General features: G+C 44.1%; 1 protein-coding gene across 1 annotated transcript in view; it reads left to right on the top strand.

Annotated features, from left to right (window-relative positions):
- Positions 1-8395: 8395 nt before the first annotated feature.
- Positions 8396-26788, top strand: part of LOC141055874 (uncharacterized) — a 57157-nt gene continuing 38764 nt past the window's right edge. Inside the window, exons 1-6 of the mRNA XM_073552590.1 lie at positions 8396-8522; positions 10629-10764; positions 11331-11510; positions 11593-11716; positions 11793-11890; positions 12089-12179. Coding sequence (XP_073408691.1) covers positions 10687-10764; positions 11331-11510; positions 11593-11716; positions 11793-11890; positions 12089-12179 — 571 coding nt within the window. The 5' untranslated portion in view covers positions 8396-8522; positions 10629-10686. The remainder of the gene's footprint in view (positions 8523-10628; positions 10765-11330; positions 11511-11592; positions 11717-11792; positions 11891-12088; positions 12180-26788) is intronic.

The raw sequence follows: 26788 nt of genomic DNA, 5'->3' as shown, positions 1-26788 counted from the left end.
AATAAGCTGTGTTTTTTCCGTGGAGACGCCTCTCATACTATTTCTGTTTGCCCTAAATGAGGGAAATGTTTTGCACACACATTTGCACAACCTAAGTTTCTTTTGGCAGTTACTCTGATCTGCTCCTTATCCACATTTTCCGCTAAGGCTTTTGTAGATTCAGGGGCAGCTTTGAATCTGATGGATTTGGACTTTGCTAAACGTTGTGGTTTTCCCATGATACCTCTGCGGATGCCTATTCCTTTGAGGGGTATTGATGCTACTCCTCTGGCGGAGAATAAACCTCAGTTTAGGACCCAGGTGATAATGCGAGTTGCCCCAGAGCACCAAGAAAATTGTACATTTTTGGTGCTGCACAATTTACATGATACTATTGTTCTGGGTTTTCCCTGGTTGCAAACTCATAATCCGGTTTTGGATTGGAAATCTGTGTCTGTGGTGAGTTGGGGTTGTCAGTGTGTTCTTAGGGACACTCCTGTTTTCTCCACCTCTCCTCAGTCTCATGATATTCGTGATTATTTGGCTGATTTTTCTGATGTATTTAGTAAGAGTAAGTCTGCGTCTTTGCCTCCTCATAGGAGTTGTGACTGTGCAATTGAGTTGATACCTGAGTGTAAATTTCCCAAGGGTCAGCTTTTCAACTTATCAGTACCCGAACATGATGCTATGCGATCCTATATTAAGGAGTCATTGGAGACGAGTCATATTAGACCATCCTCTTCACCCTTAGGTGCTGGGTTTTTTTTTGTGGCCAAGAAAGATGGTTCATTAAGACCTTGTATTGACTATCGTTCCCTTAACTAGATGACGGTTAAATATCAGTACCCGTTACCCCTGATGTCTGATTTATTCTCCAGAGTTAAAAGTGCCTGCTGATTTACTAAGCTTGACATCAGGGGGGCGTATAATCTTATTCGCATCAAGCACGGGGATGAATGGAAGACGGCGTTTAATACTACGGAGAGACATTTGAGTACCTGGTGATGCCTTTTGGGCTCACTAATGCCCCTTCTGTCTTCCAATCCTTTATGAATGATATTTTCCGGGACTTTGTGGATAAGTTTTTGATCATCTATCTGGATGATATTTTGATCTTTTCCAGTGATTGGGATTTTCTCATGTGGAACATGTCCGGACTGTGATCCGGATTTTGAGGGAGAATTCCCTGTTTGTTAAGGGCTCGAAATGCCTCTTTGGTGTACAGAGGATTTCATTTTTGGGATTTATTTTGTCTCCGTCGACTTTTGAAATGGACCCAGCAAAGGTACAGGCCATTTATGATTGGGTTCAGCCCACTTCTTTGAAGGCTCTCCAGAAGTTTTTGGGTTTTGCTAATTTCTATCGTAAATTTATAGGTAATTTTTCTGGTATTGTCAAACCACTGACTGATCTGACCAAGAAGGGTGCTGATGTGCTGAATTGGTCTCCAGAGGCTGTCTTGGCATTTCAGGAGCTTAATCGGAGATTCACTTCTGCTCCGGTTTTACGGCAACCTGATGTCTCACTCCCATTTCAGGTGGAGGTAGATGCTTCTGAGATTGGTGCAGGAGCTGTTTTGTCCCAAAAAGATCCTGTGACTTCTAAAATGAATCCCTGTGCCTTCTTTTCTCGAAAGTTCTCCCCATCTGAACGCAACTATGACGTGGGGAATCGGGAATTGTTGGCCATGAAATGGGCATTTGAAGATTGGAGACATTGGTTGGAGGGAGCTAGACATCAAGTTGTGGTCCTCACCGACCACAAGAATTTGATTTATCTGGAGTCGGCCAAACGCTTGAATCCTAGACAGGCTATGTGGGCCTTGTTTTTCACACGTTTTAATTTTGTGGTCTCTCTTCTTCCTGGCACTAAGAATGTTAAGGCAGACGCCCTTTCTAGGAGTTTCTTTGCTGATTCTCTTATTGTGACCGAGCCTACTACCATCCTAGATGAGGGGGTAGTTCTTTCTGCCATTTCGCCCGATTTGAGACGCACCCTGGAGGAATTTCAGGAGGATAAACCTGAGCGTTGTCCTATGGGAAAATTGTATGTTCCTGACCAGTGGAGGAAGAGAGTGATGTCTGAAGTTCATTGCTCCGCATTGGCTGGTCATCCAGGTATTTTTGGTACCAGAGATTTGGTGAGTCGGTCTTTTTGGTGGCCTGCCTTATCTCGTGATGTCAGGAATTTTGTGCAGTCCTGTGGGACTTTTTCTCGGTCTAAACCCTGTTCTTGTTCTAGTGGGTTGTTGATGCCCCTGCCGGTGCCCAAGAGGCCATGGACCCATATCTCAATGGATTTTATTTCTGATCTTCCTGTCTCTCAGAGAATGACTGTTATCTGGGTGATTTGTGATAGATTTTCTAAGATGGTCCATCTTGTACCACTCCCAAAGTTGCCATCTTCCTCAGAGTTGGTGCCCTTGTTTTTACAACAGGTGGTTCGGTTGCATGGGATTCCTGAGAACATTGTATCGGACAGAGGAGTCCAGTTTGTTTCCAGATTCTGGAAAGCCTTTTGTTCCAATCTGGGAATTTAGTTATCTTTCTCCTATGCGTTTCATCCTCAGACCAATGGGCAGACTGAGAGAACAAATCAGACTTTGGAGTCCTATTTGAGATGTTTTATATCTGCTGATCAGGATGACTGGGTCTCATTTTTGCCCTTGGCCGAATTCACGCTAAACAATAGAGCTAGTTCTGCCACTTTGATGTCGCCCTTTTTCTGTAACTTTGGGTTTCATCCTCTATTTTCTTCAGGGCAAGTGGAATCTTCAGCCTGCTCAAGTGTGGACACTAGGGTAGAGAGAATGCAGCAGACCAAGTGGTGGATAAGTTGTCACTCTCTCAGGAAAAGGCCCAGCGGTTTTACAACCGGCATAGGACCATTGGTCCCCGGTTTAAAGTGGGTGATATGGTTTGGTTGTCGTCAAAGAATATCTCTATGAAGGTTGCATCTCCAAAGTTCAAGCCAAGATTTATTGGACCTTATAAGATCTTGGAGATTCTTAATCCTGTTTCTTTTCGATTGGCTCTTCCAGTTATGTTTAAGATCCATAACGTATTTCACAAATCTCTGTTGAAGAGGTTTGTTGAGCCAGTAGTTCCTGTGGTGGTGCCTCCTAACCCTGTATTGGTTGAAGGCAATGTGGAATATGAGGTAGGGAAAATATTGGATTCTCATTTGGATAGACGGAGACTCCAGTATTTGGTCAAATGGAAGGGTTATAGCCAGGAGGATAATTCTTGGGTCTCTGCCTCTGACATTCATGCCAATAGCTTGGTTTGTGCTTTTCGCCAGGCCCATCCTGATCGGCCTGGTGGCTTGGATGATGGTTCGGTGACCCCTCCTCAAGGGGGGGTACTGTTGTGAACTCATTTTCTGGTCTGCCTCTGGTTTCTGGTGAGGGAGCTGGTTGTGCTGACAGAGGAGTTGTGAGTTCTCTTTCCGGACTCCCTCTGGTGGTGGCAGGAGGTAGTGAAGCTGATTTAATTAACAGAGACCTGCCACCTGATAATGAGGAAGAGGAGTGGACATCTGGATTCTCAGACTGGATTTAAGACAGTTGACTCCCTATTCCTATGCTGGTGATTTTTTCCTGCCTCCTGAGGTCTTAGTTTCCAGCTCAGTTCCTGCCTTCTCAAGCTAAGTTGTCTTTGCTAATGTTCACATTTGATTTGGTTTGGTCTATTCAGTTTTTTGTGTTGTCAGCCAGCCCCGGCTGGGGCTGTGCTGAATTTCCACTCTTATGCCACTGTATGTGCCAGTTTGCTTTTTGTCCCTTATTAGATTGGCCTCTTTTTGCTCTGTTCTCAGAATATGCCAGAGTGCTGATATAGTGGGAGAAGTCTAGTGACTTCAGGGTTTTTTTTGCTATCAGAAGTGTTGGACATTTTTGCAGGGTTTTTTGGCATGATTGCAGACAGTATCTTTCCTTTCCTGTCCTTTCTAGCTAGTGTGGGCCCCATCATTTGCTCAGCCTATTTTCCTACCTGTGTTTGTGCTTTCATCTTGTCTCACCATCAATACATGTGTGGGGGCTGTCTATTCCTTTGGGGGTCTGCTCTGGGGTAGTTTAGATTTCCCCTTTTCTTGCTTTAGGCTTATTTAGCCCTCCGGCTGTGACGAGGCGTCTAGAATCATCATAGGTACGCTCCACGGCTACTGTTAGTTGTGTGGTTAGGATCAGGGGTCTGCAATCCGCATAGTTACCAACCTCTCTGGTTTTTCTGTGACTTGGCTTGGTCTTGTTTTCCTCCTCGGTGACCCAATCATAACACTCCCCATATACAGCATGAGCCCTACACAGCCTCCCCATATGCACTGTATGAACCCGACACAGCCTCCCCATATACAGCATGAGCCCTACACAGCCTCCCCATAAACAGCAATAACCCCACACAACCTCCCTATATATACTGCATGAACCCCACACAGCCTCCCCATATACAGCATGAGCCTCACACAGCCTCCCCTGTTGTGAGTTCATTCTCTGGTTCACCAGTTGTGAGTTCCCCTTCCAGACTCCCTCTGGTGGTGACAGGAGGTGGTGAGGCTGGTTTGATCGGTGGAGGTCTGCCACCTGAGAATGAGGATGACGATTGGACATCAGGATTTTCAGATTGGATTTAAGACAGCCGACGCCCTATCAGTTGCTGGTGATTCCTTCTGGCTTGTCAGGTCTTGGTTTTCAGCTCTGTTCCAGTCATCTAAAGGTAAGTTTTTCTGCTAATGTTCACACTTGATTTTGTTGGTCTATTCATTTTTTTGTGTGGTCAGCCAGCCCCGGCTGGGGGCTGTGCTGAATTTCCACTCTTATTTATCAGTATTTTGCCAATTGGCTTTTTGTCCCTTACTAGTTCGGTCTCTTTTTGCTCTGTCTCAGAATATTTCAGAGTGCTGATATAGTGGGAGAAGTCTAGTGACTTCAGGGTTAATTTTGCTATCAGAAGTGTTGGACATGATTTTTGTAGGGTTTTTTGCAGGTTGCAGACAGCGTCTTTCCTTTCCTTTCCTGTCTAGTTAGTTTGGGCCCCATCATTTGTTCAGCCTATTTTCCTGCCTGTGTTTGTGCCTTCATCTTGTTTCACCATCAATACATGTGTGGGGGCTATCTATTCCTTTGGGGTCTGCTCTGGGGCAGTTAGTTTTCCCTTTTCTTGCTTTAGGCTTATTTAGTCCTCCGGCCATGATGAGGCGTCTAGGAACATCGTAGGCACGCTCCACGGCTACTGCTAGTTGTGTGGTAGGATCAGGGATCTGCAATCTGCATAGTTACCAATCTCTCTGGTTTTCTGTGACTTAGTTTGTTTTGCTTTTTTTCTCCTCGGTGACCCATTCATATCACTCCCCCATATACACTGCATGAGACCCACACATCCTCCCCATATACAGCAAGAGCCCCACACAGCCTCCCCATATACACTGCATGAGCCCCACACAGCCTCCCCATATACAGCATGAATCCCACACAGCCTCCCTATATATACTGCATAAGGTCCCGAAAGCCTCACTGTATACACTGCATGATCCCCTCACAGCCTCCCCATATACACTGCACGAGCCCCACACAGCCTCCCCATATATACTGCATGAGCCCCACACAGCCTCTCCCATAAACAGCATGAGCCCCACACAACCTCCCCATATACACTGCATGAGCCCCACACTGCCTCCCCATATACAGCATGAGCCCCACACAGCCTCCCCATATACACTGTATGATCCCGACACAGCCTCTCCATATACGCTGCATGAGACTCACACACCCTCCCCCATATAGAGCATGAGCCCCACACATATACACTGCATGAGCCCAGCCTCCAAATATACAGCATGACCCCAACATAACATCCCCATATACACTGCATGAGCCCCACACAGCCTCCACATATACACTGCATGAGCCCAACACAGCCTACCCATATACGCTGCATAAGACTCACACACCCTCCCCCATATAGAGCATGAGCCCCACACATATACACTGCATGAGCCCAGCCTCCAAATATACAGCATGAGCCCAACATAACATCCCCATATACACTGCATGAGTCCCACACAGCCTCCCTATATACACTGCATGAGTTCCCCAAAGCCTCACTATATACAGCATTAGTCCCACACAGCCTCCCCATATACACTGAATGAGCCCCACACATCCTCCCCATGTACACTGCATGAGCCCAACACAGCCTCCCCATATACACTGCATGAGCCCCACACAGCCTCTCCATATACACTGCATGAGCCCCACACAGCCTCCCCATATACACTGCATGAGTCCAACACAGCCTCCCCATATACGCTGCATGAGACTCACACACCCTCCCCCATATAGAGCATGAGCCCCACACAGCTTCCCCATATACACTGCATGAGCCCAGCCTCCAAATATACAGCATGAGCCCCACACAACATCCCCATATACACTGCATGAGCCCCACACAGCCTCCTTATATTCACTGCATGAGCCCCACACAGCCTCCCCATATACACTGCATGAGTTCCACCCAGCCTCCCATATATACTGCAAAAAATGGCTTTGTAAATTTTGTTGGAAAAATGAGAAATCGCTTGTCAAATTTTAACTCTTATAACTTCCTAGCAAAAAAATATGTTTTAAAAATTGTGCTGACGTACAGTAGACATGTAAGAAATGTTATTTATTAACTAATTTGAGTGACATGAGTCTCTGATTTAAGGGCATAAAAATTAAAAGTTTGAAAATAGCAACATGTTCAAAATTTTTGCCAAATTTCTGTTTTTTTAAATCATAAATAAATGCAAGCCTTATTGAAGAAATTTCACCACTAACATGAAGTACAATATGTCACGAAAAACAGTCTCAGAATCAGCGGGATACGTTGAAGCATCTCAGAGTTATTACCACAAAACATGACACTGGTCAGAATTGTAAAATGTGGCCTGGTTATTAAAGTGAACATGTACCTGTCAGCAGGATTATGCGCAGTAACCTACAGACAGTGTCAGGTCAGTGCCCTTATACTGATTACAATGATACCTGGTGATGAAATCCGTCTTGTGGTTAAATCTTTATTTAAAGTTTTGAGTTAATGAGCTTCTCGTGCTTCGGGGCGGCCTGTGGGATGGGCCTATGTGATGCTCTGCTTACATATTCATCCTTATGGGCTTATGACAGGGCACTGATCCTTCACTTACCTGCCCCTAATTTACATACTGAATATAATATTGTTTTGAAAAAAATTAAAAAACAACATTCATCATGCAGAGGCCTGCTACTGCTCAGGCGTTTCCGTCATTTCAATGATCCAAATAGATTTTTTCTTCAGCAAAACGGCGCCGGCGCACATGCACAGCACCGATCCATGCGCCACGCATGCGCACGGCTCTGTGCGCCTCGCAAGCGCGCGGCTCCGCGCTCCAAGCACGCGCGTGGCTCTGCCCTGTCCACCTCAAACACACGCGACCCCGCTCCGTACACCTACACAAACGGCTCTGCTCCATGCACCTCATGCACGCACAGATCCGCTCCGAACACCTCATACACAAATGGCTCCTTCCTGTCCACCTCATAAGCACACGGTTCTGCTCCGTACATCTCGTACACAAACGGCTCCGCCCTGTCTACCTCATATGCAAACGGCTCCGCTCCATACACGTCGCACACACACGGCTCATTGCACCTCGTGCACTCACAGCTCCGCTCCGTACACCTCACACACACAAGGCTCCGCTCCGTACACCTCGTACACACACGGCTCCGCTCCGTACACCTCGTACACACACGGCTCCGCTCCGTACACCTCGTACACACACGGCTCCGCTCCGTACACCTCGTACACACGCGGCTCCGCTCCGTACACCTCGTACACACACGGCTCCGCTCCGTACACCTCGTACACACACGGCTCCGCTCTGTACACCTCGTACACACACGGCTCCGCTCCGTACACCTCGTACACACACGGCTCCGCTCCGTACACCTCGTACACACACGGCTCCGCTCCGTACACCTTGTACACACACGGCTCCGCTCCGTACACCTCGTACACACACGGCTCTGCTCCGTACACCTCGTACACACACGGCTCCGCTCCGTACACCTTGTACACACACGGCTCCGCTCCGTACACCTCGTACACACACGGCTCCGCTCCGTACACCTTGTACACACACGGCTCCGCTCCGTACACCTCGTACACACACGGCCCCGCTCCGTACACCTCGTACACACACTGCTCTGCTCCGTACACCTCGTACACACACTGCTCTGCTCCGTACACCTCGTACACACGGCTCTGCTCCGTACACCTCGTACACACGGCTCCGCTCCGTACACCTCGTACACACGCGGCTCTGCTACATCCACCCTGTAAACCCCTCCTGACCCCACACATAAACTTCCCCTCATCCAGCACCATGACAACCAGCACAGCAGAGTCCTGCATACACTGAGGCCCTGATCATGTGACCCATGACTCCTCCCCTCCTGTGACCTCATCCCAGGTCCTGTGCGCACAGAGCAGCCATATATGTGGAGTGCTGCTCTGCGGGTGGAGGTAGGTGCTGGAGATTCCCCATTATTCTTTACTAGCTGAAGAGCCTGGCGTTGCGCGGGCATAGTAACTAACTACTGTTAGGTATAACAAATTATAATGATTATATCTATATATAAAACTGAGTGTAGAGCTCCGCCCTCTCCTCATAGCCACACTCCCTCTCCAAACTACTCTCACTAATATCCCACATCATTCTGTCAGCCAGAGCCACCGATCTACTACCCCTAATATCCCACATAATCCCGTCTGCCAGAGCCACTGGACTACTAGCCCTAATATCCCACATCATCGCGTCAGCCAGAACCACCGGACTACTACCCCTAATATCCCACATCATCCCGTCAGCCAGAACCACCGGACTACTACCACTAATATCCAATATCATACCGTCAGCAAGAGCCACCGGTTACTACCACTAATATCCCACATCATCCCATCAGAGCCACCGGACTACTACCCCTAATATCCCACATCATCCCGTCAGCCAGAGCCACCGGACTACTACCCCTAATATCCCACATCATCCCGTCAGCCAGAGCCACCGGACTACTACCACTAATATCCCACATCATCCCGTCAGCCAGAGCCACTGGACTACTACCCCTAATATCCCACATCATCCCATCAGCCAGAACCACCGGACTACTACACCTAATATCCCACATCATCCCATCAGCCAGAGCCACCAGACTACTACGACTAATATCCCACATCATCCTGTCAGCAAGAGCCACCGGTTACTACTACTAATATCACACATCTTCCCGTCAGCCAGAGCCACCGGACTACTACCCCTAATATCCCACATCATCCCATCAGCCAGAGCCACCGGACTACTACCACTAATATCCCACATCTTCCCGTCAGCCAGAGCCACCCGACTACTACCCCTAATATCCCACATCATCCCGTCAGCCAGAACCACAGGGCTACTACCACTAATATCCCACATCTTCCCGTCAGCCAGAGCCACCCGACTACTACCCCTAATATCCCACATCATCCCATCAGCCAGAGCCACCGGACTACTACCACTAATATCACACATCTTCCCGTCAGCCAGAGCCACAGGACTACTACCCCTAATATCCCACATCATCCCGTCAGCCAGAACCACCGGACTACTACACCTAATATCCCACATCATCCCATCAGCCAGAGCCACCGGACTACTACCCCTAATATCCCACATCATCCCGTCAGCCAGAGCCACTGGACTACTACACCTAATATCCCACATCATCCCATCAGCCAGAGCCACCGAACTACTACCACTAATATCCCACATCTTCCCATCAGAGCCACCGAACTACTACCACTAATATCCCACATCATCCCGTCAGAGCCACCGGACTACTACCCCTAATATCCCACATCATCCCGTCAGCCAGAGCCACCGGACTACTGCCCATAATATCACATATCATCCCATCAGCCAGAGCCACCGAACTACTACCCCTAATATCCCACATCATCCTGTCAGCCAGAGCCACCGGACTACTACCACTAATATCCCACATCTTCCCATCAGAGCCACCGAACTACTACCACTAATATCCCACATCTTCCCATCAGAGCCACCGAACTACTACCACTAATATCCCACATCATCCCGTCAGAGCCACCGGACTACTACCCCTAAAATCCCACATCATCCCGTCAGCCAGAGCCACCGAATTACTACCCCTAATATCCCACATGGTCCCGTCAGCCAGAACCACCGGACTACTGCCCATAATATCACATATCATCCCGTCAGAGCCACCGGAATACTACCACTAATATCCCACATCATCCCGCCAGAGCCATTGGACTAATTATTCGAGCACGCCCAAGATACTCAGATAACAAGCATGCTCGTGTTGTGCACATTTGCTCGTGACTACAAATGTATTGTTACCATATTTTATTGACTGTATGAAGACTGTCATGCCAAGCGTTATTTATATTCTTAACTGTGTCCATAATAATCTGAATTTGTTTGCAACTCCTGTAATCTCAACTGATAAGTATTGTGTGTCTGATATGTAATAATAGCTCGATCACATTATTGCTTTACATGGTATTCTGAATGTTTTTACACCGATTTGTCTTCTTCCCATTTAGGTTCCTACATTATAACGTACTCATAATTGATCTACATCATTTTCTTGACCAGTGAAGGATGGCTAGGGACAGGGATAAGATGGCAGAGAGGATATTACACCTCACCCTAGAGATCCTCTTCCGGCTTACTGGAGAGGTGAGAGATTCTGATGACATCACATTACATCATTCTAAGGCTAGTTTCACGCTAGCGTTACCAAGCGCAGCGCAGGGCCGCTGCTAAGCTCCGCCCCGGCCGTGCCCTCTCTGGTCAGCTCCTCCTCTGAGCGCATGACGCTGCATGCGACCAGCGTACCCTATATTTAGCGTTGGATACGCTGGCCGTGCGCTAGTATGGTTTTGCCGGCGCATGCGCCCTTTTTGCGCTGCCCCGACGTGCGCTAAACGCACTCTTGCATTTTTGTGCGCTGGGCGCAGCGCAAAAGGGCGCATGCACTGGCAAAACCATACTAGCGCACGGCCAACGTATCCAACGCTAAATATAGGGTACGCTGGTCGCATGCAGCGTCATGCGTCCAGAGGAGGAGCTGACCGGAGGGGGCATGGCTGGGGGCAGAACTTAGCGGCAGCCCTGCGCTGCGCTTGGTAACACTAGTGTGAAACTAGCTTTATCTATGAGAATAACAGATGGACAGAATTGGAGAGGTGAGGACTCTGGAAATGTCTGTAGTGAGATTTATTAATGTGTCTCTCCGTAACCAGGATTACACAGTAGTGAAGAAGACCTCTAGTGATCGCTGTCAGGACCCTGTGTCTGAGGGATGGGGAAGACCCCTGAGCCCAATCACAGGGCCTCCACCTCACCGCCTGATACATGAGGACATCAATGACCAGAAGATCCTAGAACTCATCTACAAGATGATAGAGCTGCTGACTGTAGAGGTGACACTGCTGGGAATACTGGGACATTATACAGTAATGCTATGAAGGGATCGGGGGATGACGGTATCATTGTGTGTGTCAGGTTCCTATAAGGTGTCAGGATGTTGCCGTCTATTTTTCCTTGGAGGAGTGGGAATATTTAGAAAGACACAAAGATCTGTACAAGGACGTCATGATGGAGGTTCCCCAGCCCATCACATCACCTGGTAATATGACTAAGTACAAACGGTCTATTATCTGTATGTGAAGAATTAATTCAGTCCCTGTTTATGTTTCCTCCAGTTCTATGCAGTAAGAGGACAACACCAGAGAGATGTCCCCGTCCTCTTCCTCCCCAGGACTGTAAACAAGAAGATCCCAATGTTCCTCAGGATCATCAGGTAGATGGAGAGAAGGTGTCATGAGATCTCCTCTATGATGTGTAGACAGCTGTGAAGGTCATGTGCTCAGTCTTGTTTTATCCACCAGTATTATATGTTTTATACTTGTGTAATGAGAACGGTGGAGATGGCAGGATTAGAGCTGATCATAGATGTGACTTCTCCATCTGTCTGTGACTTTTACAATATTTGTTTCAGGGTGAAGATCTGACCCATTTTAATACTACAGAGACATATGTGAGGGGTGATGAGCGATGTAAAGAGGAGTTTCCTACAGGTAAACACCCTGGTGAGTAGTAATTGTACAAAAAAAATAGAAGTCATGAATAAATAATTATAATCTGTTGATAATCATATCTATACAGCCCTATAGCTGACTGACACAGCTCAGTAAAACAATACAACAAAATTACTTGTGCGGGAGGGTGGCAGCTCTTTAGCTCCTTTACTTGAAGAGGACAATCCCAACAGACTGCTGCAGTTTTCATATCTGGATTTTCTGCTTCTCCGTTATCTAATGCCAATCAAGATACATCTTCATTTGAGTAGAAGAATGACTTTATGACCATCCATTTCTTCCCAGTGAGTTTTTGTCTCATTACACACTCGAACCTTCCTTAGAATTAAAAATAAAAGAAAAAAAAACTAATTAAACAACTGATAGGAGCCATTTTTACCACCTTCTGTCATGTTCCGTAAATGCATGGTGCATTGCGTCCCTAAATTAGCTGGTGTCACCTGACACTGCTGCCATTTATGTTGGCCACTTACTCCTTTGGATGCCGCTACCAAGATTAAGTTGGATTCTTGATGGTTGTGAGCGTGAGGAGATCTCTCCTTCACCCAGTCCTTCCCTTCAATTAAATTGCTGAGTGCCTATAGTTACTGCACCATCCAGGTTTCAAGCAACGGCCTCGATGACTGCCAACTACAGTGACCTTTCAGGCCCGACCTAAGGCCTCTTTTACACGTCCTGAAAAACCGGTACCGGAGATGTCCGTGTGTGTAATACTTGTGGCAACCGTGTGCCGCATCAGTACCACACGAACGTGCGCCAGGAAAGAAGCGCTACAGTAAGCGCTGTTCCTCGGCGCCGGATGCTGAAGACTGCTCTCCTCATTCTCCCCTGTTCTGATGACGATCATCGCGAGCAGGAGAGAATGATGCGTTGTTTTCAAGTCGGAACAATGATAGCATGCGGGGGCTTTTGGAACTTTAACTTTAACTGGGAGTATTCCTCACCCGCCGCCTGCGCTATAAATAAATAAATAAATAAATAAATAAATGAAAAACACGGCGTGGGTTCCCCTGTATTTTCTATAGCCAGCCTGGCAAACTCACAGCTGGGGGCTGCAACCCTGAGCTGTCAGCTTCAGCAAGGCTGGTTATCAAGTATACTGTACAGGGCTCCACACGTTTTTTTTTTTCAAATATTTAAATAAATAATTAAAAACCATCGTGGGGTCCCCCCACTTTTGACAACCAGCCTTGTTAAAGCTGACAGCTGGGGGCTGGTATTCTCAGGCTGGTAAGGGGCCATGGATATTGACCCCCCCAGCCTAAAAATAGCAGCCCGCAGCTGCTCAAAATAGGCGCATCTATTAGATGCACCAATTCTGACACTTTGCCCAGCTCTTCCCACTTGCCCTGTAGCAGTGGCAAGTGGGGTTCATATTTTTGGGGTTGATGTCACCTTTTGTATTGTCAGGTGACATAAAGGTCATGGATTAGAAATGGAGATATGTCTATAATACACCTATCCATTACTAATCCTATAGTTGTTTTGTAAATAAAGACACAGCCAGAATACCAGCCCCCAGCTGTCAGCTTTAGCAAGGCTGGTTTTCAATTATTTATTAAAATTATTTTTAAAAAAACAGTGTGTGGACCCCCTATTCTTGATAATCAGTATTGCTGACAGCTGAGGGTTGCAGCCCCCAGCTGTGAGTTTTGTCTGGCTGGTTATCAAAAATAGGGGGAACCCACGCTGGTTTTTTTATTACCGTATTTATTTACAGCGCAGGAGCAGCAGATCAATACTCCCATCTGCCGCTCCTGCTTTCACTGTTATTAGCAGCAGGGGTAGGCTGATGGGAGTAATAGTCCCAAAAGCACACACCTGCTGTCATTTTTCTGACTTGAATATAATTCTTATCATTCTCCCCTGCGCCGATCGACGGCTGAGCAGGGGAGAATGATGAGAGCTGTCTTCAGCACCCGATGAAGCGGCACAGCGCTTACTGTAGTGCTTATTCCCCACCGCCGATGCATGTCACACGAATGACATACATGTGTGTTCTTCGTGTGCACGTGTGCGGGATGTTTTGCAGCCCGTGCTGACGGTAAAAAACGGACATGTCTATGTGTGGGTCACACGGACACACAGTCCGTGGAAACACACTGACATGTGCACAGACACATTCAGTTGAATGGGTATATGTGTGTCAGTGTGAAAACTGTCACCACACGTACTGGAGACACGGATGCGTGAAAGAGGCCTTAGACAGGGTCTAACCATCTGTGAGTCAGTGTATTTATCATGGTAGCAGGACTAACGCTGCAGGCACTTACTTGAGTCTAATGGTAAATCCAAAGAGGCCAAAGGATTTGATGTAAGCCATGTGAGACAAGCCTTGGTATAGTCCTTCATCATATGCCTTATCCTTTTTGCCTGGAGACATTACAAGAATCATCTGAGTATAGGATATGTACCATCACTTTCAGCTTGAGTTCCACCATGCTCATTTACACAGGTTATACAATGACATCTAAAAGTTTGAGCTCCCTTGGTCAAAAATACTGTTATTGTGAACAGATAAGCAAGTTGAAGATGAAATGATCTTCATCTGTACAGTGCAGGAGATACTCTTTTAAGAACAGGGGAGCATGCACACTACACTGTCCTCATACATGTTAGCAGGGTGTGCAATGAGACATGTAGCTAAACCCCCTGTCTTCTTTAAGAAAAGAGGCTGTAAAATTGTAACCTTCTTTTATTGATTGCAGATGTGACAGGAAAGGGTGAAACTATAGGATGCAATAACAGGAGCATTTCAGAATATATATCTGCACAGAGCATAAAATACAGATAGTCTGCAATACACAGTAACATGAGGTAATACATAGGTTCCATGAGGTAATACATAGGTACCATGAGGTAATACATAGGTACCGTGAGGTAATACATAGGTACCATGAGGTAATACATAGCTGATGATTACCTATTTAATACAACAAACATTATAAACACAGGATTATAAGACCTAGATAGTGCTTACCAACTATGCTTAGAGCAGGCTGTTTAAGAAGCATGAAGAACACGAATGGTGTAGTTTCTCCTAAGACACGTGGAGGAATAATGGCTGCTGTTCCCCTCACAGTGTCATAAACAAGACTATGATGTAACAGGAACAATCCCACAATACATCGCAAATTAAACTAGAATCTATGCATTCAACGGCCAGCAGGTGGTGCTGTTACCTTACAGTATGAAATATATGAAGGATTAATACACACAAAAATACAATGTCTGTACTAATCGAAGACATAAAAAAAATGACTAGACCTTCTAGACAGCAATTATATGCCTGGACAGAACACTCCCCGCTTGACGTCAGCCGACGTCACTATTGTGTTTATTGGACGAGAACAGCAGAACGAGTTCTCTTACTGGCCTGAGGAACAATTTGGTCTCGCCTTGTTTTCCTATTTTTACTTCCACCTTACGTACGATTCCATCCTTACTTGGGAATGTCTGGGTAATGAGACCTAATGGCAATTCATTTCTCTGAGACTGACAGTCTTTCATTAGTACTATATCGCCAGGCTGGAGGTTAGGCTTGCTGGTTTGCCACTTTCTCCTCTGTTGCAGAGTAGGCAGGTACTGTTTTTTCCACTTGTCCCAAAAGGCATTGGAGAAACTCTGTACTTGTCTCCATCGACTCCTGTAACAGTCTTTAACATTAAATTCTCCAGGTGGATTGCAATTAGGGTCGGTCTTCTGCGTAAGCAGCAGGGCTGGGGTGAGAATAGTTGGGTCATCAGGATCACTGGAAATTGGAGTCAACGGTCTGGCGTTTATGATTGCTGACACTTCGGCCATGAATGTTGTCACGCTTTCGTGTGTCAGTCTTGCAGATCCTTCCTGTAAGAAGATTAAATCGAGGATTTTCCTTGCGACACCTATCATTCTCTCCCATACACCTCCCATATGTGAAGAATGTGGTGGGTTGAATGTCCAAGTACACCCATGTACACTTAGGTATTTTTCTACGTCATTCATATCCAAGTTGGAAGAGAGTTGCAGTTCTCTTGCTGCTCTGAGTTTCCTCAGAACACTATCTTTTGGTATTGGTCGTTGATTGGTTAAACAGTCGATTTCTTTGACATAGTTTTCCCGTTGTACAGCTCGGATAATTATATTCTTCGACTGCTCTAGCTGTAGAGCTGTGTGGACATGTTTACCATGATGCCAGTGGTCCTCAAAGTCTTGAAGTGTAGGTGCTAACTCTGCATGACTGTTCTTACATATCTTCTCCATGAAGGTTAAGAAATGGTCTTTCATCTTTGGTCTACTACAGAAGCTGTGCATGAGGGAGACAAAGTGTTTGTAAACTTGTTCTCTGTTGTTAGGCAAGCGTTGTCTTTGAGGCTTGAAGGGTAGAGATGCAAACCAGCTCTTCGTTTTGTCCTGCACCATTCCTTGCTCCATCATCTCTAGGAACAGTCTATCTTCAAATGACATTGCTGTACTATTATCTTCTTTGGTCTTGTGGAAGACCGTACACCCAAGATGATCTTGGTCGCAATTCTGAATGCAATCATCGTTGGCATGACTCGCTAAGATACTTGGTTCTGAAGTGCTGTGTAGCAACTCCTTTATGAAGTAGCGATTTTCACATGGTTGAAGGAGAGAGAGATCAAGCGTACTGGTAAGTCCTCTCCTACAATGACCCACCCAAGGTCGAGTCTCTGGGCATATGGAGCGTTGTGAGAGCCATGATATGCTGCCTAACCTTGTGAACTTGTAGAATATCTCTCCCTAGGAGCAAGATTATTTGAGCCTCTGGGTCAAGGTTAGGAATCAGGCGTTCTATACGCTTCAGATGAGAATGATACGATGCCACTTCAGGCGTTGGTATCTCTGACCTGTTGTCAGGAATCTGGTTACATTCCAATATGGTTGGTAAGGGCAGACGCATTTGGCCATCTATAGACTCGACTACGTAGCCTTTTGCCCTCCTACCAGCTGTCTCTACTCTACCGGCACAAGTTTTCAAAGAGTAGGGGGCACTGGGTCCTCTGACGTTAAAGCTATCAAAGAAGGCAGACTTGGCTAATGACCTGTTACTCTGATCATCTAAAATCGCGTACACTTTGATGGCTTTGTCCCTTTCGTCTGCCGGGTAGACTCTCACTAGGGAAATTTTAGAGCAGGACTTTCCTCCTATGAGATTTCCACAAACTTCTGTACACTTAGAAGTAATGGCTGGAGTGTCAGTATTTGAGTCATTCAGCTCCCCGCTATGCTCTTAGGGCAAAGCATCCGATGGTGGTCCAGGGTGTAGAACTGAGTTATGTTCGGTGCTGTCACATTCGGTACACCTTGCACTAACCTCACAGTCCCTGGCGAAGTGGGATGTTGAAGAGCAGCATTTGTAGCAGATGCGGTTCTCCTTAAGGAAGGCCTTCCTTTCTTCCAATGACTTTTCCCTGAAAGCTCTGAACTTAAGTAAGGAATGTGGCTTCTTGTGTAAGGGACACTGCCTGCTTGGGTCTTTGGATTTGTCTTCTCCTTGACTGGAGCTGAACTTTTTGCGAACTGAACCTTTGGAAGAAATGTTAGCTTTGTGGACCTCTACAGTTGTTCTACGAGGTTTACTAACAGAGTTATTGGCACATGACAGCATGAAATCAAAGCTAGGATCATTTCTAATTTTTACTTGTTCTGAGACAAAATCTATAAACACATTGAATGGAGGAAATGGTACATTGCAAGTCTGTTTATACCTAGAACCATATGTAACCCATTTGTCTTGCAGGTTATGTGGGAGTTTTTGAACTATGGGGTTCACACCTCTAGCAGTGCTGAGATATATCAACCCCACAAGATCTCCTTCTGCTTTTGCTACACACAGCTCCATTAACAAGTCAGTTAATTCTCTGAGCTTTAAATAATCCTTGTTCACTATTCTAGGAAAGTTCTCTATTCTTTTAAACAAGGCACTTTCTATAACCTCTACTGAGCCATAGAATTCATCAAGTCTATTCCAAATTCTTTTGAGGCTGACATCTGGATAATTTACATTATTGTCTCTGATTCTCTTTGCGTGTTCGGCAGACTCACTTCCTAGCCATTTTACCAAGAGATCCACTTCTTCACTACATGATAGACCTATGTCTCTTATGGTATTTTTGAAGGAGGCTCGCTAAGCCCTGTAGTTTTCAGCGCGATCGCTGAACTTTACAAGTCAATTAGTGACCAACTCACGTCGAGCAAGGAAATTGGCAAAGTCCATCGTGGCTTGATTGGCACTGATCCAGCTGATAGAGTGTTGTCAGAGTACATGTGTGCTGTGCGATCATACCTGTTAGATGTGTCTGGTTTGGTCCAACTGCTGTAGTACCTTTCTGAAGCGAAGGGATTCTCTTTAAGCCGGGACAGATTCCGGATCTTCTGTTCTGGAGAAAGATTATTGCTCTGTCTTCACCTGTGGGTCTGATTGTCATTTGATTTGGAATGCTGATGGATGTACTCTGCAGTACACTGCAATGGATTGTGAGTAACTTGTTGTAGGCCTAGCACACTGCTGTGTTCGTCGTCAGAATATACGTCAGCATCTAATTCTTCTGCTTCTGCTATGGCAGCTGCTATTTCTTTTTCAATAGCAAGTTTCTGTAATGTTGCTTCAAGGCGCGCTTTCTCTGCATCCAGGCATGCTTGTTGGCATGCTTTCTCTGCATCCAGGCATGCTTGTTGGTGTGCTTTCTCTGCATCCAGGCATGCTTGTTGTAGTTTCAATTCTATCTGTTGCTCAGCAAAGGTGCTTCTTGCTTTTGCCGCTTCAGCTTTTGCGCGGGCAATAGCGACGGCATTGCTGACGGATGATGTCTTTGAGGAACTAACTCGTGATCTCATCTTAAAAGAGGATTCTCGTCCTTGAGACATGATTCAACAGTTAGGCAACCGCTGTGATATCCCTTTGTCGGCTCTGCGTGGATAATGGCGGGCTCCGTATGGTCCGATTATTCGGTCCGACCGTTAGGAGTTGCTGCAATATCCGTATGCAATAACCGTATGCTTGGATAATGGCAGGCTCTGTAACGTCAGATCTTCTGAGCTTGTTCTCAGCAGTTGTTTCACTATACTGTCCTCATACATGCTAGCAGGGTGTGCAATGAGACATGTAGCTAAACCCCCTGTCTTCTTTAAGAAAAGAGGCTGTAAAATTGTAACCTTCTTTTATTGATTGCAGATGTGACAGGAAAGGGTGAAACTATAGAATGCAATAACAGGAACATTTCAGAATATATATCTGCACAGAGCATAAAATACAGATAGTCTGCAATACACAGTACCATGAGGTAATACATAGGTACCATGAGGTAATACATAGCTGATGATTACCTATTTAAAACAACAAACGTTATAAACACAGGATTATAACACCTAGATAGTGCTTACCAACTATGCTTAGAGCAGGGTGTTTAAGAAGCATGAAGAACACGAATGGTGTAGTTTCTCCTAAGACACGTGGAGGAATAATGGCTGCTGTTCCCCTCACAGTGTCATAAACAAGATTATGATGTAACAGGAACAATCCCACAATACACTGCAAATTAAACTAGAATCTATGCATTATACGGCCAGCAGGTGGTGCTGTTACCTTACAGTATGAAATATATGAAGGATTAATACACACAAAAATACAATGTCTGTAATAATTGAAGACATAAAAAAATGACTAGACCTTCTAGACAGTAATTATATGGCTGGACAGAACACACACTATGTGCGCCACTGCAAACTCCGCTTTGCATGCACAGGAGCAGCCAGCGCACTTAGGACGTGTCGAAGGGGACATCACAGCTGTGGCGGTGAGTATTTCAGCGTCTTTGCATGGAGGGGGAAGGAGAACCTTGCAGGGGTACTTGCATTAGTTCTACACTATGAAGATATTCGCTTCATAATAATAATAATGAAAAAAAGCCTAACCTCAACTTTTGGTGCTTTGTTTTGAGGTCTATTGTTAGATTGTGATCTGCTTCATTGCATCACTGTCTTAGTTAAACATCACCTTTTGCTTGCTGCATGTTTTGTAGCTGGTTACGGAAATATTACATATATACAGTGTGTGTGTGTGTATATATATATATATATATATATATATATATATATATATATATATATATATATATACAGTTGTGGCCAAAAGTATTAACACCCCTGCAATTCTGTCAGATAATACTCAGTTTCTTCCTGAAAATGATTGCAAACACAAATTCTTTGGTATTATTATCTTCATTTAATTTGTCTTAAATGAAAAAACACAAAAAAGAATGAAGCAAAAAGCAAAACATTGATCATTTCACACAAAACTCCAAAAATGGGCCAGACAAAAGTATTGGCACCCTCAGCCTAATACTTGGTTGCACAACCTTTAGCCAAAATAACTGCGACCAACCGCTTCCGGTAACCATCAATGAGTTTCTTACAATGCTCTGCTGGAATTTTAGACTATTCTTCTTTGGCAAACTGCTCCAGGTCCCTGATATTTGAAGGGTGCCTTCTCCAAGCTGCCATTTTTAGATCTCTCCACAGGTGTTCTATGGGATTCAGGTCTGGACTCATTGCTGGCCACCTTAGAAGTCTCCAGTGCTTTCTCTCAAACCATTTAAAATGAGATGCCCATACACTGGGTGATCCCCAGGGGATAATTGAAAACACCCAAAATCATCAAACAGGAATATAGAATGCAGCTAGTATAACATCCAAACAGCAATCTATATATATTGGATACAGCATAAAAAATAGCAGCAAAATGCCATAGTCAATTGCACTCATATGTTTATATATTGGCTAGACCAAAAAAAAGGAGATGGTTCATAGCCACAAATAGATGAGAATAAAAAAGGAACAATCTCACCAATATTTTGCAGACGGTCAGGAGTCTCCAGGGATACTCTTCATACATATAGAAAGGCAGCGATGGGAGTACAATACCCTGTCACATCCCTCATAAGCTGACCATTATCTGATCCCCAGGCATCTCATTTTAATCACTATTTGGTGACACCTTAGTTTTGGTAATTTTTAAGCTATGCATTAAAAGTTATACCTACATTATGCTGCAAAATTTGTTGGTAGTCTTCAGACTTCATAATGCCATGCACACGGTCAAGCAGTCCAGTGCCAGAGGCAGCAAAGCAACCCCAAAACATCAGGGAACCTCCGCCATGTTTGACTGTAGGGACCGTGTTCTTTTCTTTGAATGCCTCTTTTTTTTCTCCTGTAAACTCTATGTTGATGCCTTTGCCCAAAAGCTCTACTTTTGTCTCATCTGACCAGAGAACATTCTTCCAAAACGTTTTAGGCTTTTTCAGGTAAGTTTTGGCAAACTCCAGCCTGGCTTTTTTATGTCTCGAGGTAAGAAGTGGGGTCTTCCTGGGTCTCCTACCATACAGTCCATTTTCATTCAGATGCCGACGGATAGTACGGGATGACACTGTTGTACCCTCAGACTGTAGGGCAGCTTGAACTTGTTTGGATGTTAGTCGAGGTTCTTTATCCAACATCCGCACAATCTTGCGCTGAAATCTCTTGTCAATTTTTCTTTTCCATCCACATCTAGGGAGGTTAGCCACAGTGCCATGGGCTTTAAACTTCTTGATGACACTGCGCACGGTAGACACAGGAACATTCAGGTCTTTGGAGATGGACTTGTAGCCTTGAAATTGCTCATGCTTCCTCACAATTTGGTTTCTCAAGTCCTCAGACAGTTCTTTGGGCTTCTTTCTTTTCTCCATGCTCAATGTGGTACACACAAGGACACAGGACAGAGGTTGAGTCAACTTTAATCCATGTCAACTGGCTGCATGTGTGATTTAGTTATTGCCAACACCTGTTAGGTGCCACAGGTAAGTTACAGGTGCTGTTAATTACACAAATTAGAGAAGCATCACATGATTTTTCAAACAGTGCCAATACTTTTGTCCACCCTCTTTTTTATGTTTGGTGTGGAATTATGTCCAATTTGGCTTTAGGACAATTCTTTTTGTGTTTTTTCATTTAAGACAAATTAAATGAAGATAATACCAAAGAAATTGTGTTTGCAATCATTTTGCATTTACGAAGACTGGTAAGCATGTATTTGGAAGTCGCCTTGCTACACTTGTAAGGAGAGCTTTAAACTAGAACAACATGGGAAGGGAAGCAAAAGACCAGAAAAAGCCATACACCTGACAAATGCTATTGAGAACTCTGCTATTAGAAGTGGAAAGGAAGAACAAAGACGAAAGAATCTAATTAATAAAAATATTGGAGAAAGAGAAACCAATCACAAACTAAAATGTTTCTATACTAATGCACAAAGCATGGGCAACAAACAAGGAGAATTGGAACTACTAACACAGGAAAAGAAATATGATGTCATTGGAATCACTGAAACTTGGTGGGACAATACACATGATTGGAATACAAGACTAGAAGGATACAACTTATTTGCAAGAAACAGACTTGATAAACGAGGAGGGGGTGTCGCATTGTATGTTAGAAACGCCTATATCTGCACAGAGATTGAAGCTTCAGAGACTGGGAGTTCTGTGGAAACTGTTTGGATAAGAATACAAGGACAGAACAATGGAAAGGACACCATTGTAGGCATTTACTACAGGCCGCCTGTGCAAGCTGAAGCTATGGATGAACTCTTTATGCATCAAATGGCCAAGTTCTCCAAAAAATATGACATAGTTGTCATGGGAGATTTCAACTATCCAGACATTTGTTGGGAATCTCTCTCAGGCAAAACTAACAGGTCAAGGAAATTCTTATCCTCTCTTGCTGACAACTTTATCTTCCAAAAGGTAAGGGAGAAAACAAGGGGAACTGCTACCTTGGATCTAATCCTTATAAACAGGGAGGAAATGGTTGAGGAGGTAAAAGTGGCTGGGACCCTAGGAGGTAGCGACCATGCTATTTTAGAATTTTGGATAACTAGAGGCGGAAGACCTGTGAAGACTCAGACGTCAAGGTTAGATTTCAGAAAGGCAGATTTTAAGGGATTCAGAAAGAGAATTGGAGGGATCCAATGGCTGGATATCCTTAAAGACAAAAATGTCCAGGAAGGATGGGAAATCTTGAAAAATGAAATTCTCAAAGCACAGTTGTTAACAATTCCGAAAAGAGGGAAGAATAGGAAGCAGTTAAGGAAACCAGGATGGATGAACACAGAACTTAAGCACATGCTAAAAAGGAAGAAAAAAATGTTTATAAAATGGAAAGAGGGAGGCATATCTAAAGAAGAATATAATGCTGTCTGCAGAACCTGCAGGGCACAAATCAGATTATCTAAAGCTGAAAATGAATTGAGGCTTGCAAGAGATGTCAAAAGCAATAATAAAGGATTTTGGGGATATGTCAAAAGTAAAAGAAAAGTCAAAGATGCTATAGGATTTTTACAGGATGAAAATGATGAAATGGTAAGACAGGATGTTGAGAAGGCTGAACTTTTAAATTCCTATTTTGCATCTGTTTTCTCTCAGAAAGGAAATGTAACATCAACTGTTATTCACTGTCCTATTAAGGGAATAGAAGAATCCAGGATATCTATAAACAGAAAGATAGTGAGGAAACACTTAGCTAGCCTAAATGAATTCAAGTCTCCAGGTCCAGATGAATTACACCCCAGAGTACTGAAGGAGATAGCAGAAGAAATTTTTGAACCCCTCTCTATAATCTTTGAAAATTCTTGGAGAACAGGAGAAGTGCCAGAAGACTGGAGAAGAGCAAATGTTGTTCCTATCTTCAAAAAGGGGAAGAAGGTGGACCCAGGTAACTATAGGCCGGTGAGTCTGACTTCTATACCAGGAAAGATCTTTGAACAAATTATTAAACAACATGTATGTCAATACCTGGATAAGAATGAAGTGATTAAACAGAGTCAGCATGGGTTTGTAACTAATAAGTCATGTCAGACTAACTTAATTTCCTTCTATGACGGTATCACTGATTGGGTGGATCAAGGAAATGCTGTAGATATAGTATATCTTGACTTCAGCAAAGCATTTGACAAAGTCTCTCATACAATCCTTATTGAAAAAATGATTAAGTATGGAATGGACAAGGCAACTGTTAGGTGGATTCATAACTGGCTTAGTGATCGGACCCAAAGAGTGGTCGTAAATGGCTGCACATCCAGTTGGAAGAATGTCTCAAGTGGGGTACCACAGGGCTCTGTCCTGGGCCCTGTATTGTTCAACATCTTTATCAACGATTTAGATGAAGGAATTGAGGGTAAACTGATTAAATTTGCTGATGACACAAAGCTAGGAGGGATAGCTAATACTAGAGAAGAGAGAGAGAGGATTCAAAAAGATTTAAATAAACTGGAGAAGTGGGCAGCAACTAACAGAATGGTTTTTAACAGGGAGAAATGCAAAGTACTACATCTGGGCAATAAAAATGGAAAAAGCATATATAGAATGGGAGGAATAGGGCTAAGTGACAGCACATGTGAAAAAGACTTGGGTATACTAATAGATCACAGACTGAATATGAGTCAACAGTGTGATGCAGCAGCAAAAAAGGCAAATGCAATTCTAGGATGTATTAACAGAAGCATACAGTCTAGATCACGTGAAGTCATTATTTCCCTCTACTCCTCTTTGGTCAGACCTCATCTGGAATATTGTGTCCAGTTTTGGGCACCACATTTTAAAAAAGACATCAACAAACTGGAGCAAGTTCAGAAAAGAGCGACCAGAATGGTGACTGGTCTGCAAACCCTGTCTTATGAGGAAAGGTTGCAGGATTTGGGAATGTTTAGTTTGCAAAAGAGAAGACTGAGAGGAGACTTAATAGCTGTCTACAAATATCTAAAGGGCTGTCACATTGTAGAAGGATCAACTTTATTCTCATTTGCACAAGGAAAGACTAGAAGCAATGGGATGAAACTGAATGGGAGGAGACACAGATTAGATATTAGAAAAAACTTTTTGACAGTTAGAGTGATCAATGAGTGGAACAGGCTGCCACGAGAAGTGGTGAGTTCTCCTTCAATGGAAGTCTTCAAACAGAGGCTGGACAGACATCTGACTGGGATGATTTAGCGAATCCTGCTTTGAGCAGGGGGTTGGACCAGATGGCCCAGGAGGTCCCTTCCAACTCTACGATTCTATGATTCTATGATTCTATGATTTTCAGGAAGAAACTGAGTATTATCTGACAGAATTGCAGGGGTGTCAATACTTTTGGCCACAACTGTATAATGTCACGAATCATCAATATACATTTTTGATACCATTCAAGAATTTTGAAAATTGTTTTTATTTTTTGGCAGATAACTGGAGCTCAGAGGGACATTGGATATTGGTAGATTTTAAAGAAGATGATTGTGATGCCTATAAGGAGCATGCTATAATTCCAAATCTAGCCCATCACAGCAAAAATCTATCAACTGAATCTTTAGAACAGGTCTTGCCTTCTGATTCAACAGAGAATGTTAAGAAAATTACATCTTACAGAAGCGATGTTATAAATCAAAGTACTCACACTGGGAAAAAAACATTTTCATGTTCAGAGTGTGGAAAATGTTTTGACTGGAAATCCAAACTTATTTATCATCAGAAACAACACACAGGGGAGAAGCCATTTTCTTGTAAAGAATGTGGTAAATGTTTTAGAGAGAAAGCAGATCTTTTTACACATCAGAGGATCCACACAGGGGAGAAGCCGTATTCATGTTCAGAATGTGGAAAGCGTTATAATAATAAATCAAGTTTTGATAGACATCAATGGGTTCACACAGGGGTGAAGCCATATTCATGTTCAGATTGTGGGACATTTTTTACTGATAAATCATCTCTTCTTACACATCAAAATATTCACACCGGAGCAAAGCCGTACTCATGTTCAGAATGTGGGAAACGTTATAATAGCAAATCACATCTTGTTAGACATCAGTGGGTTCATACAGGGGTGAAGCCATTTTCCTGTTCAGAATGTGGGGCTTTTTTTGCCGATAAATCATATCTTATTATACATCAAGATATTCACACAGGGGAGAAGCCGTATTCATGTTCTGAATGTGGGAAATGTTTTAACCGGAAATCAAATCTTTCTAAACATAAGAAAATTCACACAGGGGTGAAGCCGTTTTCTTGTGAAGAATGTGGGAAATGTTTTAGCCACAATTCATATCTTGTTAGACACCAAAGAATTCACAAGCGGTGAAACCATTTTCATGCCCAGAATGTGAGAAATATTTTACCAAGGAATTAAGTCTCAATAATTGTCAAACAAACTCTCATAACAGAAGCCACTTTCATTTAACATATGGAAAGTGTTTTAACCAAAAGCCAGTATTAATTGCACATCGAAAATCTCACACAGGAAAAACAATTTTATGTCCTGAATGTTCACAATGTTTTACACAAACATCACATCTGCTTAAATTTCAAAGGAGAAAGGTATTGTGGATGTTCCGCACTGCTGGTGGGTGAAGAAACAAGTCTGGGTACACACAGAATAGATTTGTGTTTTTTACTGTCGATGCGTTTTGAAGTTTACTTACTTCTTCTTCAGCACATAAACTTCAAAAGAGGTAGATGCAAGGAGGTTTTTGTTTGTTTTCTTTTCTTAAAAGTACTACTCCAGATCTTTTATGTCACCACTGGACAAGT

Source organism: Dendrobates tinctorius, unplaced genomic scaffold, assembly GCF_039654945.1.
Source record: "Dendrobates tinctorius isolate UK_male_01 unplaced genomic scaffold, ASM3965494v1 ptg000192l, whole genome shotgun sequence".
NCBI lineage: Eukaryota > Metazoa > Chordata > Amphibia > Anura > Dendrobatidae > Dendrobates > Dendrobates tinctorius.
This window is presented reverse-complemented; position numbering and strand designations above follow the sequence as displayed.